Source organism: Chenopodium album, chromosome 17 (genome assembly GCF_948465745.1).
Source record: "Chenopodium album chromosome 17, dcCheAlbu1.1, whole genome shotgun sequence".
NCBI classification, from domain to species: domain Eukaryota; kingdom Viridiplantae; phylum Streptophyta; class Magnoliopsida; order Caryophyllales; family Amaranthaceae; genus Chenopodium; species Chenopodium album.
Genome location: NC_137850.1, coordinates 41,678,037 through 41,697,440, shown reverse-complemented (window position 1 = coordinate 41,697,440; position 19,404 = coordinate 41,678,037). Strand labels below are relative to the sequence as shown.

The 19,404-nt window shown below is 35.4% G+C and overlaps 2 protein-coding genes and 1 long non-coding RNA gene across 11 annotated transcripts; 1 reads left to right on the top strand and 2 right to left on the bottom strand.

The window, feature by feature from the left end:
* Nucleotides 1-72: 72 nt before the first annotated feature.
* Nucleotides 73-1,619, bottom strand: LOC145589008 (F-box/LRR-repeat protein At4g14103-like). Its single transcript, XM_081645586.1, has 3 exons — nucleotides 573-1,619; nucleotides 308-469; nucleotides 73-111 (listed from the first exon to the last, which is right to left on the bottom strand). Exons 1-3 carry the CDS (start codon nucleotides 1,617-1,619, stop codon nucleotides 73-75), a joined length of 1,248 nt encoding a protein of 415 aa, XP_081501712.1.
* A 2,453-nt stretch (nucleotides 1,620-4,072) lies between these two features.
* On the bottom strand, nucleotides 4,073-11,321 carry LOC145589744 (protein argonaute 5-like). Of its 2 annotated transcripts, none has more exons than XM_081646427.1 (24): nucleotides 11,183-11,321; nucleotides 10,987-11,071; nucleotides 9,699-10,808; nucleotides 9,500-9,613; nucleotides 8,849-9,057; nucleotides 8,600-8,749; nucleotides 8,361-8,491; nucleotides 8,155-8,270; nucleotides 7,958-8,061; nucleotides 7,423-7,543; nucleotides 7,220-7,336; nucleotides 7,004-7,111; nucleotides 6,820-6,891; nucleotides 6,626-6,745; nucleotides 6,399-6,546; nucleotides 6,189-6,310; nucleotides 5,961-6,098; nucleotides 5,768-5,871; nucleotides 5,616-5,681; nucleotides 5,466-5,529; nucleotides 5,138-5,264; nucleotides 4,983-5,036; nucleotides 4,580-4,611; nucleotides 4,073-4,498 (listed from the first exon to the last, which is right to left on the bottom strand). In XM_081646427.1, the coding sequence occupies exons 3-24, from the start codon at nucleotides 10,428-10,430 to the stop codon at nucleotides 4,436-4,438; spliced, it is 3,012 nt and encodes a 1,003-aa protein (XP_081502553.1). In that variant the 5' UTR covers nucleotides 10,431-10,808; nucleotides 10,987-11,071; nucleotides 11,183-11,321; the 3' UTR covers nucleotides 4,073-4,435. The 2 variants fall into 2 exon arrangements, 1 of the variants encoding a protein (XP_081502553.1); XR_014101799.1 differs by having other exon boundaries at nucleotides 4,391-4,498; nucleotides 4,714-5,036.
* A 584-nt stretch (nucleotides 11,322-11,905) lies between these two features.
* Nucleotides 11,906-18,686, top strand: LOC145588006 (uncharacterized). 8 transcript variants are annotated; one of them, XR_014101524.1, is made up of 7 exons: nucleotides 11,909-12,141; nucleotides 12,272-12,434; nucleotides 15,091-15,160; nucleotides 15,266-15,343; nucleotides 15,471-15,622; nucleotides 16,336-16,410; nucleotides 18,661-18,685. It is a non-coding gene; the product is annotated as an uncharacterized LOC145588006 (long non-coding RNA). The 8 variants fall into 8 exon arrangements; XR_014101523.1 differs by having other exon boundaries at nucleotides 16,331-16,410; XR_014101518.1 differs by having other exon boundaries at nucleotides 11,906-12,141; nucleotides 15,471-16,410; nucleotides 18,661-18,686.
* The last annotated feature ends 718 nt before the right edge of the window (nucleotides 18,687-19,404 follow it).

Sequence of the window (19,404 nt, the reverse complement as noted above, 5' to 3'; positions counted from 1 at the left end):
TATATGACTAGCTTCTTCAAAACTAATGCATGTCTTAAGAAAAACTTGGTTATCACCACTTCGTGTTCTATTCTAAAGTATTTCTTTATCACTATTCTTCTGAGATGAAATCTGCAACATACAGGAATTTCATGATCTGTACTAAAAAATCCTCGTTCCAACACCAGTTATTCTCTAATAGACGGACGGAATACAAAACTTTCATTCTCAGTGAGTCCCTACAAAATAAACTGCTATGTTAATTACATTGCACATATGTAATTGATATCATGTACGTAATAAGATAATACTAAAACCACACACCAACCTCTTCAAAAACAAGTGTTTCTAAGACAGGTGAACAATTAAGAAAGGGCAACAACAATTTATTCCAGCATTTCACAGCAATTCTACCCAACTCTAGATGTTTAAGATTAGGAAACACCGGCAGTTGATCCTTTAAGACCTTTTCATCAACATAGTCGAACACCTACAACAAACACAGGTTTAACCAAACATTATTCCTCTTACTACCAAAGGAAGAAAACCAAAAAGATAAATTAGCTTTAGCAAACTCAGAGATTGAGACATACCTGCATTAAGTTACCGCCCAATGATAAATGTTGAACATAAGACATGGGTCTAGTGAGGTTAATAATTTTCTGAAAAGATACTTGAACCCACGACTCATCATATTCTAACATCTCAATTACCATCAGATGTGCTTTAACAAGACGCTGCATAATTGGGATCGAGTAATATTTTGCTAAATCATCACAGTAGTCAAGGTACTCCAGATTGGGAGTTTTGATATGCACCAGGACCTTGTGAATATCTGTAGATGTAGGATAATCGTACTTAGGCACAAATAAACACAATCTTCGTAGGGAAGTGGACTTGATAGCAACGATGTTGATATCATTCGAAAAGGGTTTGAATGTAAGGTCTTCAAGTACAGGGCAGCTTGAAACTAGCCTTGGCAGAAAGGCATCATCAGAAATGAAAAACACGGCCAAGAAGAGCAATTTCAAGTTAGGAAGACGATAAGATGGCATGGCCAAAACATGATCAAGACCAATGTTAAGCTCAAGCTTCAACACCTCCAATGTTTCACAAGTGAAAATAGCTGGGGGCAGCTGCGCGTCACCAGGTTTCCTCACCAGTATACAGAGGTCAAGCTCCCTAAGGCCGCCACAAAGGGTCAATGGATAAGAGATCCACGCATTTAGTTGCGGATATTTTAAAACAGGGAGGCAACCTTTGTTACACCCATCACCAATGCACTCATTAGAGTAGACTGTATCAAAGTCCCCGCTGCTAACTTGAAGTCTAAACTTGGTGAGATACCGCGATTTGTGTGCTTGGATTACATTATCAACAAAGGTGACGAAAGTGGGGAAACGTTGAATTGCATAGGGATGGTCCAAACAAAGAGATATAGGTGAAACATCAAAGTCAAGGCTCGTGATCAAAGGGAAAATACGCCTCAATCTCTTAGACAAAGCACAAGTAGCAGCAGCATACTTGGTGGGAAGCAAAGAAATGACCCGAATTAACAAATCATCAGGCAAATTGGTGAGCCTATCAACAAACATTTCATTTGTGTTGTGATTTATACGTGCTTTCAACCTCCAATCCATACGCCTTGGCTTTTATAACCAAAATTAAATTCTTCTCGCTAAAGAATATATATACAATTTTACATTGTAACAAACTTATTTAGATTTGTCTCAATGACCGTCAAATTAAAAATAAATGACTACCAAAATTTAACCTTAAAATAATTTAATTATAACCAGTATATAGTTCGGTATTCAATCCAAGTTAGAACCCTATTTGAATATTTGAATAACAAACCAAGTATAAAAACTTGAATACTCTCAGTAACCAGAAAACACCTTGAACCAGACCACATACGGGCCAATTCCCACTGTAGGGGACCGTAGAAAAATAAATAATAAAGATTGTACCTCATTCTTAACTCATGATTATCATCTCCTTACCAACATGCCAAGGACTAAGGTTTATAACGCCGAGCCTCAAACCAAGAATAAAATAATAATTTCTCAACCTTTTGATCTCATACATTGATCAAATAATCATTCACAAACTAATATATTATATCTCAACAATGGCACAGATTCCCAAATAACATTACAATTCGATCCATAAACATCTCAACTCTTAGGAAAATAATACGAATAACCCAAATATAATCAAATCTCAACCCAACATAATAATTTATATGAGTACCCCTAAAACCTCAATAATAATACTCTCTAGAGTAACAACATTAAAAAAACCTAAAATTAACACAATTAATAAAATAAATAATACAACAATTAAATCATATATCACGACATATTAACAATATATACAATGATTGATCATATAAATAACAAATCATAAAATTTATACACAATAATATGAAATACAATCAATAATCAATAATCAAACAACTCCAAGATGGCGAGTGTGATTACCTTTCGGAAACAATTAAGCAAATATTAGAACAAGCTACTCCACTGATTCACGAACATGTCGAGTAATATATACTCCACCCTCACGATTAACAAGTCAGGCACATGACTTTGTAATTTTGGAAAAAGTAATAGGTTTGCACAAATTTATCATGGAGATAATTATTTGATGCTTATAATAAAGATTAATGGCAAACAATATAGTCTCTAGCTGCCATAAACCCACGAAAACAAAATATGGAGATAAGAGAGAGATTTGATATCCAAACGGCTGCACAATATTATATATCAAAATCTTATTAGGGTTAAAATAGTTTATATACGCTTAAAAATAAAGAGTTATATTAGGGTTTTAAACCTTTCCGAACACAAAAATAAAAATATGAGATTAGGAAAGTTATTTAATAAATAAAAATAACCATTTTTTCTATGAAATATATAATATAAAATCATAAAATATTCGGGTATTACAGTTTGCAGCGCCATTGTTGACGATTAATCAACTCACTCAACAAGCAAATCTAAATCAGAAAATATCGAAGTAGAAATCACAAATTCCAAAACCAGAAATCAAATTCAAAATTAGATTTAGGGGTTTTTACAGGGATAGGTGAGTATTTCGGGGGAGGGAGGAGGGGAGGGGCGGCGAGAGGTAGGGGAGCTCCGGCAAGGGGCGACGAGGGGTGGGGGAGCTCCAGCACGGGCGGCGAGTGGTGTGGTGGATGGAAAGTGAAGGAAATATGTGGTGGTGTGGTGGTGGTGAGAATGGTGGCTTGTTTCCCTTTCTTATTCAAAACAAAACAAATATTTGGGGGGTTTTCATTCCATTTATCTTCTTTTCTTTTGTTCATTCCATTTCGATTACCTTATGCAAACCAAACAACCCCTAAGATACATTGGGGAAATTCATCTATGACATTTAAGCGCTTTTTAGTGATCAACTAGTAGGTGATTAATATAGTTGGTTTGACTCGCTAATTGTATTAACTAAATTAACTAGGTGGTTGTTGTAAATAGATGATTGTATACAAGTGTTTGAAAAATTGTTGTTTATTAGTAGTTTTTTAGTATATCAGTATATGTAAGTATGTAACAACTTCAAAAAGAGTTTTTTGAGTCCAAAAAGTTCTTTTGGTAAGCTTTTTACCAAACACTAAAATTAGCTTTTTGATAATGGTCAAACAGCTCTAATAAATTCAAGAAGCTAAAAGTTCTTCAAAAAAACTCTTTACTAAACAAGATCGACCTTAAAGTTAAACTCACTCCTATTAAGCTATTGGCCTAGGAAATAGCTTGAAACATAGTTGTAAGAAAAATTGGGGTGATGGAAATAAGCTCCTATCTTGATCAATCACAAAATATGAGCATAAAAAACAAGTTCAGCTATTTTGCAACATTTAAAATATAAAAAATCCACCGATCATATATACATTAGTCACCTTCTATGACTTCAATCATAATAGATCTGGTTTAATTTATGCCAATTAAAGATATCAAATTTTATAAACTCAGCTAATGTCAAACATGTGAAATTAGAAAGAAAGAAAAAGAGCTTAGTCGGTAGTAGTAATATTAGTTACTATACAGTAGCTAACAATTAGAAAACAGTAACATATTACAAAATTAACTAATCAAGTCTTGACCAAATATTGACAATTCAAAACATTAGTTTTCACGTTCTCAACAAGAACTTTAACAGTGTAAAACTTGAGACTGAACCAAACTTCAGTGTTTTCAAAAGTGCACCTTACATTAAAACTCCTAGGCACATTTTCCACCCACATAACTCGAACTTCATAGCTCCAAAAAATTAACTGAACTGCAAAAACTAGTAACAGGTTGAGGATGCTGCAATTCCTCCTAGCAATAGAACATCACATTCCTCACATTTTCCTTGATCTCTGGAAGGGGCTGAACCTCTGCTATTTTGTCCTTGGTCAGGTCTTTGGCACTTGTTGATTCACTATCAGACATGGTCATACCTTCAACATAATACCGAGCACGAAAAGCCAAAAGGTGTGCATAATAAGCTGGAGGAACTGCCAATCAAAGTTTATGGTTAGTGTCTCCAAACAAAGAGAGGTAATGAAAGAAAGAAACAACTTTTCCTTAATACTTACCAACAGATACTGAGCGTGTGCACCTAGCAAACCTGAAAACAGGATTCAAACACGCGAGTTCATAATCAGAAAGGAAAAACTTGTAAGTTGTAATTACATTCATTGAGAAACTAATAGTAAAAATGGGTATTTACGTGTAACACAAGCTAGGTCAGCAGCTGGAGTAAATCTGCAGTAAAATAGTTCTCGTCGTAGAGCACATGATAGTGTGTGGGTCGGCTTGTTCATGTCATTCACAATGTCAATAAAACCACAAGATTGGGTTGCAGGAAGTGAAATCAACTAGGCAGCAAAGGCACATATGATTATAGTAATATTAACTGACTTTTAAGTGGTGAATTATCATTGACTGTTAAACCTAAATTGGCAAACTAACAGACTGAAGCCAACCAAAATAACTTGCCTGTATCCCTGCATGACTCCAATGGATGGCAAATTTTGCTGTCGACCACAGTTCCTGGGATAGATAATTAATTAGGGGGGGAAGTCATCACGAGGATAACAAATAAATAGAGAGAGTATTTCACAAGAATAGCATAAATTTAGAAATATAATAACCTGGCAGAATATTGCCACTTGTATCAGTCATTTTGTTATCAACGGAGAAAAGACGGGTGTGGTGCCTTTTTTGCACAATTACAAATGTCACATGTGGTTGATAGTTCTCTTCAATGGATTCACAGGCCTTGAGAACAAAATTAATATACAATAAGTATTGAACAGAAGTAAATACTCAATAAAACCGCAGAATGCACTTTAACTGCAATTAACATATCAGACTCGCTTACTTGTTGCTACTTGCTACCAACTATATGTCACAGCATAATAATAATCAACACATTTAGAAAATTAAGCTCAGTTTTTCTATATGTCAAAAGACTGATACCTGCCGTATCACATCAACCTCATACAGAAAAACCTGGGCAAACTGGCCTTCACTTACTCCATCTCTGCCCAATAAAAAAGGAGTGACCGAGTGAGTATGAGAGAGACAACAAAGTTTTTGAGCAGCAAACGATTGAGCAACAAATTGTACCTAAAGAAGATAATTCTCTCAGGTTTCTGCTTATTATTTGCCTCCATGAAAGCTATCAGAAGTTCTCTACAAGCACAAGAGATAGATAAGAAACTCACAAGTCAGAATAATGATTTTAGCAACTTCCTGAGCAACATTTACAATTATTTTACCTAACACATGCATACAGATCCTTAATAATTTCCACCCGATGACCCTGGGCACGAACAAGCCCTCTGTACTTGGTCACCCCAGGCCAGTCCATTGAGGCAACAACCTGCAATGGCGAGTAACAATTAACAGCTGAACACCATGAATCCATAGCACTAACAAGAAAGCTAGACGACAGAGCTTGAAAAACCATACAGCTGCAATTGAGGCACTAGAATCCTCCCCTGGTTGAGCATGTGTGACATCAGCACCAAAAATTATCGTTGGACGATCAGTCAACAGGGGAATATTTCTCTGTATCGCATCACACAAGACTGTGTTGCTTCCTCCAGCCTACGGCAAACATTGGCTTAGCAGTAGGTAAGAAAAGGCTAAATTAAGTGGTTAGGTACTCACATTAGACTCGTAATTTTCAGCACTCACCTTCACATTGATTTTCAAAGCCACATTTGCAAGATACGTCACGCTACATTTTTTTGCATGCTTAGGCTGACAACATTGAGAAACTATACCGAGCTCAGTTTCACATATTCTTTTAATTTTCCCTGCATGGATACAGAAATCTCTGTTACTTTCAACCAACAAGCACAACATATACACCTAGAGAATAAACAAAGTCACAAATTCACATACCATAGGACCCAGCAACTTCTGGCAAAATAATAATTAGCAACTGCACGGTCTGCTCCTTAGCTGAATAATCTCCCACTTCTGAAAGAGCTTTCTCAATCTGAGCAGGAGGAGCAGAGCATATACGAAGAACAGGGTTCGGGGTGAAGTTCTGACAATGACAGAACAAAATCAACAAAAGGAAACATTCACACAAAGAAATTAATAATTTTCATCTATTGAATCCATACCATTCCCATGCTAGAGCACATGGCAACCAGCTTCTTGCAAAACTGCTGCACTGAAGCTCTATCTAGTCTTGAAAAACTCAGGCAAGTCCAGTGAGACACAGTAGCACCAATATACATTTTCTACAAATACAAATTGACCAGTTAGATATAAAGAATGCTGCAACCACAAGAAGGTTTTAATAGCGAAATCTTACTTTGTTAATCATGTTCCACTGGCCCACCCCTGGAGCAACTTCTCGTTCAGCTCCGCTGTCATGATACTTGAGCTACAAAATGGAAGAATTAACTTGTCAAGTCAGCAGGTGCAGGGGGTGCTTTACTAAAACAAAAGGCAAGATATAAAGTTAAACAGAAATTGTAACAACAAAACCAACATACCTTTGGTGGAGGCAATACTCGGGCATCGACAGTTACAGGCACTTCAGTTATATTCATTCCAAACTGCTCGACCATCTGATTTTCAGAGTAGCGATTGCGTTTCACCATCTTCAGAGATTAAAAAGAATGGTGATTAATAAAACCAACTGCATGTACAACAAAACCTGCAAACATTCTAGAATACAGCAGAATGACAAACTCTCTTATAAAGTTTACCTCGATGATTTCACTCTCTCTTTCAGGAGGTCTTTGGCAGGTTGCCCTAAGAAGACTAGTCACCTGGCTCTCGTTCAACTTTTTAAGGTATTTTTGACCATGAACAATATTGCAGACCTACAAGGAAGAGAAGAATTTTTATTTTAATATCATTTATGCATGATACAAAGAAAGTCAAGTAACAAGTGAATTAAAAAGGAGACCTCCATGGGCAGATAGATATGCCTCTTAGCCGACCCAATTTGGATGCATGGTAAAGCTGGATGTCTAAGCTGTATATTGTACTTGTCTTTGAAGTACTCTGCGACAGACTTGGTCTTATTACTGCTTAGAGGGGCAACATCATTATGCTTAGTATTGGATATTGCAAGTTCAAAATCCCAACTAGAAATAGTTTACATCAGATACAATAGCTGCAAACATAAGAAACCATGTACAGATGAGACAACTTGCTCGACATTATCAACTTATTTATATGCTTATAAGGCATTGTATCTACAAGCTAACAACATTGAAAATCCTGTAAGACAATTTGTTTCTATATAATGTACTTCATGTAAGGTTAGATTAAGCATCAACCCAACAAGAGGTGAGAAAAAAAAAATGTGAGAGGTAGAAGGATAACACTACACATTCCACAACAAACAATAGCAAAAATTGAGACATCAAAACACAAATGAACTTTAGTACACTCAATGTCAAACAAAACATGCTTAAAATTATAGTCCAAAATCATACTCCAGCTGGTCTGCGGGTTCACTTGACACGCCTACCACTTTGTAGCATTTCTTAAATCCTAAATGATTTGTTTCCACTATGATACCTTTGAGTGCCCTCTTGACCTGATATAAGCACAAACATAAAAGTTACAGAGAATGAAAATGATGAAATAATGGATGCAACACATGACCACTGCAACACAAGTACCACAGTACCTTGATATGATTTGCATCAGAAAAGGGCCTAGAGAAATCTCCCTCTCCCAGATTCAAATACTTAGTCACAAATTCATCAACCATTATCGGTTCATATAAGGGTGGTGCAGATGCATCTATAATATCAAAGAGTCAATCTGGTTAGCACAGGTGGAACTACAATCAGAGCCCAATACAATATTGCAACAATTTAGCCAAGAGTGTACCAATGTTTAGAGACAGGCCCATCTGGGTTGGCCTAATGCTTTGATAATACCCCCTCCAATACTCTAAACCTTCCCCAAGAGAATCCTTACCCAGTGATTCTGAAAAGAATGATCTCCCAATCAACACATAGCTACAAAAAAAAAGAAAAATTTGTTAGCATCTTAACGAGAGACAAAAAGCAACAGGAATTTATGAGAGTTAAACACTTAAAAAAAGATTGATGTATAAGAAATATTACTCTGTAGGCTTTGCTGCACGAAGAACAACATCAAGCACTTGGATGGCATCTTGGGGAGGAACTGAGGATCGACCAGCAAGGTACTCTTGCAGAAAATGTATATCAACCTCATTAGCCAGTTTGATGGTAACCTGGAATTTCTGAACCTCACTGACAATCAAACATAACAATTCAAACAAGGTTAGCGAAAACTTGTTGTATTCATAAATAGTCAACCTTTTATTTCGAAGAGATAGAAGCATAAAATACCTCTCAGAACTGCCTCTTCTTTGTTTTTCCATTTCAACAACAAAGTCCTTTGATGTGAATGGTAAAGGACCTGCAGTATAGAGGCTCTTCTTACCATCATACGCCGGAATCTTGCCCTCGAAAAATGACTTGTAATTGCGATCACGTTGAAGCTTATTCAGTATCTCTCTACTATAATTCTTGGAGGCTACCTCTGGACTGATTGACACCTGCTCCATAAACAAAACAGCATCAGTATGCCATCAAGTTTTAATAGATATCAAAGGACATAAAGTTGGTCATACTAATATTCATAGCTACAAACCATTACAAACAATCCCATTATCAAGATATGAGCGTCCTTTTGAAAAACAAATACTTAGTACAGTACTTACGAAGAATTCCAAAAGTAAACTTGCATGTTTGCATCAAGAAATAGTAGCAATTTAAATTACTGAAAAATTTGCCTCCTCATTTCACTCTTTATACTGTTATCTACAATATCTAACATAAGTGAAAGCTAGAATTAAGAATACTCCACATTATACTAAACTATAAGAGCACAGAACCAAGATGTTACTTGCCACTTTCTTACAGCATTTTACTTGTGAAAGGATAAGTGAAAGCTGCATATAAGGGGGTTAATTTTCCAGCAATGTAATGTTACAGTACCCCTTCCCTTTGCTTTGATATGATCTTGGTCTCTGCATCGATTTTTGCTGCATTTTGCGCTGTTTCCCCTTCCCTTTTCTTTGCTTCTACTTCCCCCTTCATTGCAACATCCACCTTAACATAGAAAAACATACAAAAACAGATCAATCATAATAACATAATGTTACACTAACATAAAATACACTAACAAACAAAACACCTCTTCCATCGCCATAGTAGCAGCAAGAACCCAAGTTTCGCCGCCTTCGCTGTGATTATCATCGAAGTCGACTTGAGGATCCATAGACTCAACACAATGCGGTTGATTACTCTTTTGACCCGAGAGAGGAGGTTTAACACCTTGTTGTCCTTCACCATTGTTACGGTCTTTTCCTGCACCCTGTTCCATATTTTCACTGTTTTTGGGTGTTGTTGTATTCACTTCCACCGTAACTGGCTTGTGTTCATCCGGCGGAGCGTCCGGCAGTCCAATCAGCAGTAGATAACGATCCACAGCCCAAGTGAGTTCAATCTTGTCACCCACATGTAGTTGTGGGTGATCTTTCACAAATTTGTCCCAACCCCCTTGGAAGTATCCGTAGGTACGCCGATTTTTACGCTCGATGTTGTACTCGAAGATATATACTTCACCAAACTTGTCATCTCTATTACGAGCGGGAATTTTCACCGGAGTATGGTAGGTGAAATGTTGCACTCGCCTGATGTCGTTCCTCAGGAAGGGATAGTAATTAGAGTAACGCAGCATGTTCCAGGTGATGAATGTATGTACATGCTTATGTATGACCAACTCGGTTTTATCTATCGCCGTTGCAGCTAATTCTATTAGTTTTCTGTCATCCATCCGGAAAGGATATGAAATTCCTACACATAAGGTATTAGAGATAAAAGGAGGTTCAACACCTTGTTGTCCTTCGCCATTGTCCTGTTCCATATCGTCTTCATCCGGCGGAGCGTCCGGCAGTCCAATCAGCAGTAGATAACGACCCTCAGCCCAACTGAGTTCAATCTTGTCACCCACATGTAGTTGTGGGTGATCTTTCACAAATTTATCCCAACCCCCTTGGAAGTATCCGTAGGTACGCTGATTTCTACGCTTGACGTAGTACTCGAAGGTATATACTTCACCAAACTCGTCATCTCTATTACGTCAGCGAGGGATAGTAATCAGAGTAATTCAGAAACCCAAGCAGCAAGTTGCAGATGATGAATGTATGTACATGCTTATGTATGACCAACTTGGTTTTATCTATCGCCGTTGCAGCTAATTCTATTAGTTTTCTGTCATTTATCCGGAAAGAAAGTGAAATTCCTAGACATGAGATAATCACACATAATCAATTCCATTAGACAATTCTATTAGGTCTACATTTCATACATCACACATAAGGCTCAGTAAATCAATTCCAGCAACAAATCGTTGAAATAATCAACAACAATAATTCGAAAAAATACGACAGTAATTTTCACAAAAATCAAGGAGAAAAAACCTCGAGCAGAGTACAATTTCACTATAAGACGAGCAGCGGCTTCTTTTTCTTCCCATTTCTTCAGCAACTTTTCCCAATCTACATCCTGAAATCAAATTATCACACATTTTCCGCCATGATTAGGGTTCGAAGAAAACTCCTCCAATCAAAAAAATCAAAAAAAAAAATTGAGAAAGAGGAGAGAGAAAGTGGAAACCGCAGAAGTCATGTCGACGTCTTGTTCTTCCGGCTGCTCCATTGTCGTCGTCGCTGATTTTCTCTCTCCTCTCTCTCTATCAGCAGCGGAGGAGCAGTTTGGTGTGTGTCAATGTGGAATTATTTTTATTTTTATTTTTATTTTTTACTATTATGAGAGGGGTTGAGAGATGAGTCTATTACTACTTTTTACTATCTTGTCTATCAACATATGTTTGAGATGGCCTTCCAGTTCAGCCCATTATACTACTCTTTTGATATACAGTCAGTTCAGCCCATTATACTACTCTTTTGATATACAGTCAGTTTAGTTCAGCCCATATACAGTCAGTAGTATAACCATTTTTTTTACTCTTTGATTGGTGGTGAATGAGGGAGGTGATCCTGGTTCAGTTAAGTCGAGTCTTTTGATCTTAGCTAGGATCAATGTTTAGTCATCGTTTTGAATTAGACAAGCACGATTAGTGATTAAATTAACATGTGCCTCATTTGACTGATTTGTCTAGCACAAGACTAGTGGGATGTTTTATGTATCTCGTGATATCTAACATCATTATAATATGACCTAAGTAAGTAGTATGTAACATGTATTTAGACTTAGATGGTGCATTTCACTACCCTTTCAAAACCCAGAAGTCGCGTTACTGTTTCAATTTTACAGTGTAGTGACTCTTTTATCCTTGCTTTTTTTTTTTTCTTTTTTTTTTTTTATCTTGTTGCCTTGTTGACTACTGTAAAACAAAGGAGAAAACTACTTAATTTCCTCTTCCTCTCCCGAATCTCCTCACCTCCACTCATTTGTTTGACTACATTTCCCTTTCATTTTGATTTTCCAACATAACGCTGCACCCCTTTCTTTCTCCTCCATTTAGAGGTGTACTCTGGATTCTCCATTGAAGCGACTTCCGAGCTTTCTTCTTCATTGAAGCGACTTCTGAGCTTTCTTCTCCATTGAAGCAGGTTAGACTTTTGTTTCTTCATTATATCATCGAATTTGAACTTCTCAATCTAGGGATTATCGTAAAGGGTCGGGATTAAGAGTCACCTTTGTGTAATTTTTGCTATTAAAAAAATTCTGATTAATTTTCAGAGAGGTTAAATTAATTATGTTTTCGCTGAATAAGATCAAAGAGAAAGCTGAAAAAGGATGTTAGTAGGAGGAGAAGAAGATCTGGCTTATGATGTTATTTCACGGTGCACCCCTTTTTCCTCCATTAAAGCTTAATTGTGAGCTTTCTTTTGAAGCTTCCGAGGTAAGATCTGTTTTTCTTATTAATCGGATATTATTTTAAATGTCATTATAGTCAATTTAGAGCTATTCTTAGGTGGATTATTGAGCTATTAGTTCTTATCACTGAATTATTTTTAGCGAGAAATTTCCATGTTAGAAATTTGCTCTTCATATTCCTATAGGAGAAGAATTTATTTTGATAATTGAGTCAAATTTTGTTGTTAATGTATTGCAGAATCCTTTAATGTTAGGATGAAACTATGAAAATGAATTTTTTTTTTTCGTAAAATGTGAAAATGAAATTTTGATTATTGAGTATAATTTGGTAGCTATTGTGTTGTAAAACACTTAGTGTTAGGATGAAACTATGAAAATGGAATTTTGATAATTGAGTCAATTTTGTTGCTAATGTGTTGAAGAACGCTTTTATGTTAAAATGGAACGGTGATAGTGGAATTTTTTATCAAATACTTTAATGTTAGTATGAAACTATGAAAATGGAATTTAATTTAATAATTGAGACAATTTGGGTTGATAATGTGTTGGCTGAAAAAGGATTGTATAGGCTGATGATTTGGTGGTCATTTTAGTGATTGAATCTTAGCTCCAAGCTGCAAAGGTTTAATCTCTAGATGCTCAATTATTGATGCAAGAAAATTCCATTCAATGGGTATAGAAAATGGATGATAAGAGTAGCACATAGTAGTAATGGTGGGATGCTGGGATGATTTAAAATGATATGGAAACACAAAAGAAAATATCATCCATATATGCTACCAGAATACGCGAAGGTTGTTGAGTTGCAAGCATGCTATTGCTGCAAGGCTATTTTGGAGGGCGAGTCTGTGATGAGAAGTCTCTTTAGGTATGGTAATTGGGTTGTTTGTGGTCTAATGTATCTTTTTAAGGTGCTTTGGTGACAACCCCTGTGAAAGTAATAGTTATTTACCCTGAAATTCACCTATCTGATATACCGCATTTGTTTTAGTTAATTAGTGCATTTATTTGTGGAACTAAATGCTCTCTGGGAAATGTATTTATTAAAATGGTATTTCGCAAAAAAGCTTCAACCGCCCTAAAAATTGCAGCAATCATTGAAACAGATCTGATTCTCTTTTCTCAATTCAATACTTAACCGAGAGTGTGTCAAAGTTCAAATATGACGCCAATCTTCGAGTATTTCTTATTTTGTAGAATTGGACCTGAGATGAGAAAAAAGGATTCTATGGCACCAATTACGGATATTTGCCTTCGCTTCTTCATCAGTATCCTCCTTTCAATCATACTTTCCATCCTCCTACTCCCCAGTATACCTTTACTAAACTAATGGCAATAACATTTGGGGTTGATGAAGAATTGGTAGCATAATCATCCTTTTTTTAATCACGTTTTGAAGCAGGAACTAATTGCTAAAGGCTGAATTTTTTCAAAGCATAGGGTGTTGTTGCTTGGGTATATGTGTCAAAGTATTTTAACATCAATCTTATGTTGGTTTGTATGTATCTGGGAGGTAAGTCTATGTCCAGACTACAATGCATCGTATTATTGGTGATTGTGGGATTATGTGAATGATTGATGTGATTTATGATAGTCTAGATTGATTTTGATGGTAATTTGGACTCTGATTGTGTTTTATCGAGAATTTATGAAAAAAAAAACTCTTAGTGATTGTGGGATTATGTGAATGATAAATGTGATTTAAGATAGTGGATTGAATTTTGGGCTGATGTGTTTAGACGATAATTTGGACTCTGATTGTGTGTTATTGACAATTTCAGCCAAAAAAAAACACTTTAGTTCAGTCATCAATTCAATAAGCAATTGCGGTATTATGTGGATAATCAATGTGATTAAAAATAGTGGATAGAATTTTTGGCTGATCTGTTTATTTGGTGATTTGGACTCTAATTGTGTTATTGAGCATCTCAGCCCCCCCCCCCAAAAAAAAAAGAAACACCAACACACTCACACTTTAATTTAAATATCAATCCATTTACGGATTGTGGGATTATGTGAATAATTATTGTGATTTAAGATGGTGGATTGTATTTTGTGGTTGATCTTAATGATCTAATAAGATGGTAATTTGTTATTAGCCTTGGTTTATCTATTTGTGTTTTGGTTATTGTATAGTACATTCTTTCAACGGAGTTAATCAATGCTATGTCAAGCATTTCATAAGAAAAATTGGAAAGTATCATATAATTAAGTTCGATAATTCGATAACTTTTAAAAATGTTGATTGTTATTTCACTATGTCTTGAAAACCATAGTATAAAAGTTCTAGCAAAGCGAGTAGTTAATTTATTCAATGTTCTTGTCAAAGAAAAAAAATATATCATTCAATGTTGTACTTCTAACAATTGCTTGAAATGTCTATAGGAGAGGATTCGAATTGGAAAGAAACTTCTTGAGGCAAAGCGTTTTGAAGAAGATAATGAGAGAAAACAATTTTCCGCCTTGTTGTATACCTTTACGATTAGTTTAGTTAGAAAAGAAGGTCCTGATTGCAAGATTTCAAGCTTAAAGATCTCTGCCACACTTTTTTTTTACTGGACTGTCTGTTTACCCCTCTAAGTGCCATCTTGAAGTTTCTGGCCTTAAAATTATTGGATCTATTTAGTTGAATATTGAGGACCAGTGGTAACTTGACATTTTTCTTTAACTTGGTTTCACAGGATGAAAGAAGACGCAATCTTGGGTTGCCTCCAGAAGATCCCATTGCTGCAAAACCTTCTGAACCCATTGGTAAGGAGAAGAAGGTGGATTCTTGTTAAGATGGGCATAGCTGTGAAGTTAATCTATATATTTAGAATTTGCCATTATTTTGATGTATTTATATACGACTTGCAGAGTATTTTGCCAGTTAAGCCTATTACAAAAGCAGAGCAAATGAGAGAGTGCCTTCGATCTTTAAAAAAGAATCATAAGGTGAATGATGTGTTCAATGATTTTGCTTGGTTGCACTGTAATTCTTGAATGTACATGTTTCATGAATATCAAATTCACAATATAGCCTTCATTCTTATTATTTTTTGTTGACGATTGTTGAACCAAGATGAGGATGCCAGCATAAAGAAAGCATTCCAGCACTTTTTACCTATGCAGGCATGTGGTGAAGAATCTAGCTGAGGAGAAGTTCAGAAAAATCAGATTTACTAACCAGGCTTTTCATGTATGGGTTTGACATGCTATACTCATGGTCTATTGGTATGTTACAAAATGTCTCGTAATTTCTCTTTCCATAAATTTATCACATCATAGTGTCACCGTTCTGTAATATAGGTAATCCATGTGTAAATGTGTGTTAACTATGAACAAAAATTGCAATCCAGATTCTAATACCAAATTGATAGAATTTAGAAGAATTAAAAAAAATCTCGGATCTCAGCATATGGGGTTTTTCGTCCCTTGTAACCCATCACTTAACATAGAAGCTAAGTAAACAGCTGGATTGTAAAAGTAGAAACACAAATGATGGCCTACATGCTTTTTGCCACTGATAATTTTGATAAATCTGATTAAATTTATGCTGTAATGAAAGCTATCATTTGCACTTGTTCTGGTTGTTTCGTAGGCTGTGCCATATATGCTGAGTATTTTATCGGAATAATTAGAGATGTGTTATGTTATTTTGCTTAGGTTCATAAATTGTCCTACACTGTTGATTGCTTTTTCTACTCGTGGTTTGGACTGTTGTTTTAATATGCTTGGTTCCTGCTTTTGTAAATCATCAATAACTTAGAGGACAAAATAATTGATGGCATAGTCTCTTAATGCAGAGAGTTAGGGCAGTGGGTTACTCTCGGCCTATCAATATCGCTGAAATGTTTTCCGAAGGGTTACTCTGATGTTGGTTATTCATATGTTTGTTTTTTTTATGTCGGGTATATCGCTTTGTGTTATCTTTATTGTTAGGTCAGATTAATTGTGTTGAAATCAGAGGGGTGGATCGGAAAAACTATGGAGAATCGTAGCCTTCTGCTCACTCAATTAAGGTACATTTTTTTTTTTTGCTTTTTTTTTTCCCCCTGTAATTTGGGTTATAATGTGAGAATAATTGGATTATATGTGTGGGATGAACTGGGTTATTTTTCTTGGCTTAAAAAAGAGATACTTGGGATCGAAAAAATACTACTATTGAAATCAATTATAAAATCAGAAAGGCATGTTAAACCGCATGGATTAGATTACCCATAATAAATTGAGGAAATTTACTGCTATAGATATATACATCGTCGGCGATGAGTATGCGATTGAACCTATTGATGAGCTTGAGATTTTTGATATCCTTTTTTTTGGGGGGAAATTTAAAGCTTGAAACTTGGAATTAAATGCCCATTATGCTAGATTATGCTAAGATTGAACTTCGAATTAAAGCTTGAACCTATTTTAAGTTTTGAGTGTACTTAAGAAACATAAGTTGTAAACAAAAGTTAAAAATAAACACGAATTGAGTGTAGTTAATGCTATTGCTGAATCAAACTACTAAATTTAATATTGCCAATATTTTTTTGTTGTTAATTTTTATCATAATTTTCTTTATTTGTGTCCTTGATAATTACTTATCTCAAAATTACACTAGAAATGATTGGGTGTAGCAGAAACCTCCTGTTTCCCTTACCCCTTAACAAACATGGGAATTTGAGAATTTGGTACTAAACTTTTCAATCCCACCTACGCTCCTTATCAAACATATACCCCGTGATAGATGTTGGTTGCATGGCTAAATATTTCCACTTCGTCCATCAGTACATCTCTTAATAGTATCACTGATTGTCTTTTTGGGCCTTGGGCTTTGTTCATCAATAAGAAATTTACTGCTTATTTTAGGAGAGAGAGAGAGAGAGATGAGGAGGTAGTGTGTTAAAGAGAGAGAAACATTATTGAGAAGGTAGTGTGTTGGATAGATAGAGAGAGAGAGAGAGAGAGAGAGAGACATTGAGGAGGTGGTGAGAAACTAGATTAGATGAGTAAGAGATAGAGAAAAACATGAGGATGTAGTGTGTTACATGAGCATGAGAAAGACAAACATGATGAGGTTGTGTGAAACTAGATTAGATGTGTGTGTGTGTGTGTGTGAGAGAGAGAGAGAGAGATGTGAAGGTAGTGTGAAACTAGATTAGTTGAGGGAGAGAGAGAGAGAGAAAGAGAGATGGGAATGTAATGTGAAACTAGGTTAGATGAGTAAGAGAGATGGGAATGTAGTGCGAAACTAGGTTAGATGAGCAAGAGAGATGGGAATGTAGTGTGAAACTAGGTTAGATGAGCAAGAGAGAGAGGGAGGGGGGAGAGAGAGAGATAGATGGGAAGGTAGTGTGAAACTAGATTAGTTGAGGGAGAGAGAGAGAGAAAGAGAGAGCAAGAGAGATGGGAATGTAGTGTGAAACTAGATTAGATGAGCAAGGGAGAGAGAGAGAGAGAGAGAGAGAGAGAGAGAGAGAGAGAGAGTGGAAGGAAATGGAGTGAAAAATTTTAAACAGAAGGTTGGAGTTAGAATTAGAAGTAAAAGAAGGAAATGTAAATGAGTAGAATCTAAATGATGCCTGTCGCACCTTGATGATAATTATGTTATATCGCCTTCCATAAGCCGAGTCCTCTTCTTGCTCTTTGGTCTTTTTTGCTGTACATAAAAGGATAGATTTGATATGTGTTTATCATAGGTGTTTTACTGTGGAAGATGGATATCATGTATATTCTTGTTGGCTTTCTTGTTATGCTCAAATCATCAATTAGATATTTGATAATTCTCCGGTGATCCTAGGAAAGCATAGGTGTAAATAGCTGTTATACAATCATATGTAACTGTATTTTGTTTAGGGGTATTATGTATATTAGACTTAGACATTCATTAGTCAATGTTGTTAAGGAGTGTACTGTGGGAAGTTAATTGTGTTGTATGCTTGCTTGGCTTATACTTGGAATTCATATGAATGTTTTATCATGTGTCCTTGTAAGTCTTGTTAATATGTCGTGTAGTAGAGGGGTGTGTAGAATAATGAATAAGCTTTGTATCAATTTTAAAAGTTGAACCATGGTTGCTTGCTTGTCTATATCCTTAAATGTGGCTCTAATTAGATAATTTAATGTACACTGCGTAGGAATTGTTTAATGAACATCTGAATATTGTATAATTTTCGTATTTGGTAATTAATTTATTTTATGAATAGTGTAGATTATTGCAGGTGTTGAAAATGTCTCATTTTGGGTAAAATTTTGCTTACCTATTCTACATTTTTTTCCCCCAGGAATAATTGGATATTTTCTTACCCGATATTATAGTATGAGTAGTTGAGTACTCTTCTATCTTGTGATTTTGAGACGCGACTCAAAATTTCCATCTTAATTGGATGACTATTTTGTATGAGGATTTTTGGCAATGTCTATTTGGTTTATCAATGCTATATATAGAACAGTTGAGAAAAATGTGTATCCTATTGCTTTCAGTTATTCATACTACTATTTATTTGCTACTTAGGAAAGGTACTTAACCTGTTTAATTGTCATTCACGAATGTATTGAACATTTGAACCATCCCATAATACCAGTTATCATTTTGTCATGTATATGCATTGTAGTATTGCACTGTGTATGGCTGAATACAATCAATGTCACTCTTGATAAATGAATTTTGTTCTTACCTTTCACTATTACATGCAGATCTGACATCTTGTTTGAGTCTTAATGCTTGATACTCTTAAAAAATCTTGAAAAAATTAAGAGGAAAATGGTCTATAATTATTCTATTGAAAACTGGACACGTTTTTTTTTTTTTATTATTATTTATTTTTTTATTATTTTTTTATTTTATTGTTATTTATTATGGTGATTTATTTCAAAATTCCCTTTGCAATATATATGAATACCAATCTATCAAACTTTAATACTTATAGTTTCATTTAGCTAGATATATTCATATTATGCTTTGAAAGTTCCTTTTGTATTTTCTCCACGCTTTTGCTAATTACAAAACACCTTTTTTTTCTTCACAA

Coding starts and splice junctions, on each gene's coding strand:
- LOC145589008 (XM_081645586.1), bottom strand. CDS start 1,619: ATGGATTGGAGGTTGAAAGCACGTATAAATCACAACACAAATGAAATG. Junction 470..572: donor TGGGCGGTAACTTAATGCAG/GTATGTCTCAAT, acceptor TGTTTGTTGTAG/GTGTTCGACTATGTTGATGA. Junction 112..307: donor AAACACTTGTTTTTGAAGAG/GTTGGTGTGTGG, acceptor TGTATGTTGCAG/ATTTCATCTCAGAAGAATAG.
- LOC145589744 (XM_081646427.1), bottom strand. CDS start 10,430: ATGGAACAGGACAATGGCGAAGGACAACAAGGTGTTGAACCTCCTTTT. Junction 7,544..7,957: donor GAACCCGCAGACCAGCTGGA/GTATGATTTTGG, acceptor CCCTCTAAGCAG/TAATAAGACCAAGTCTGTCG. Junction 6,892..7,003: donor GAGTATTGCCTCCACCAAAG/GTATGTTGGTTT, acceptor TCCATTTTGTAG/CTCAAGTATCATGACAGCGG.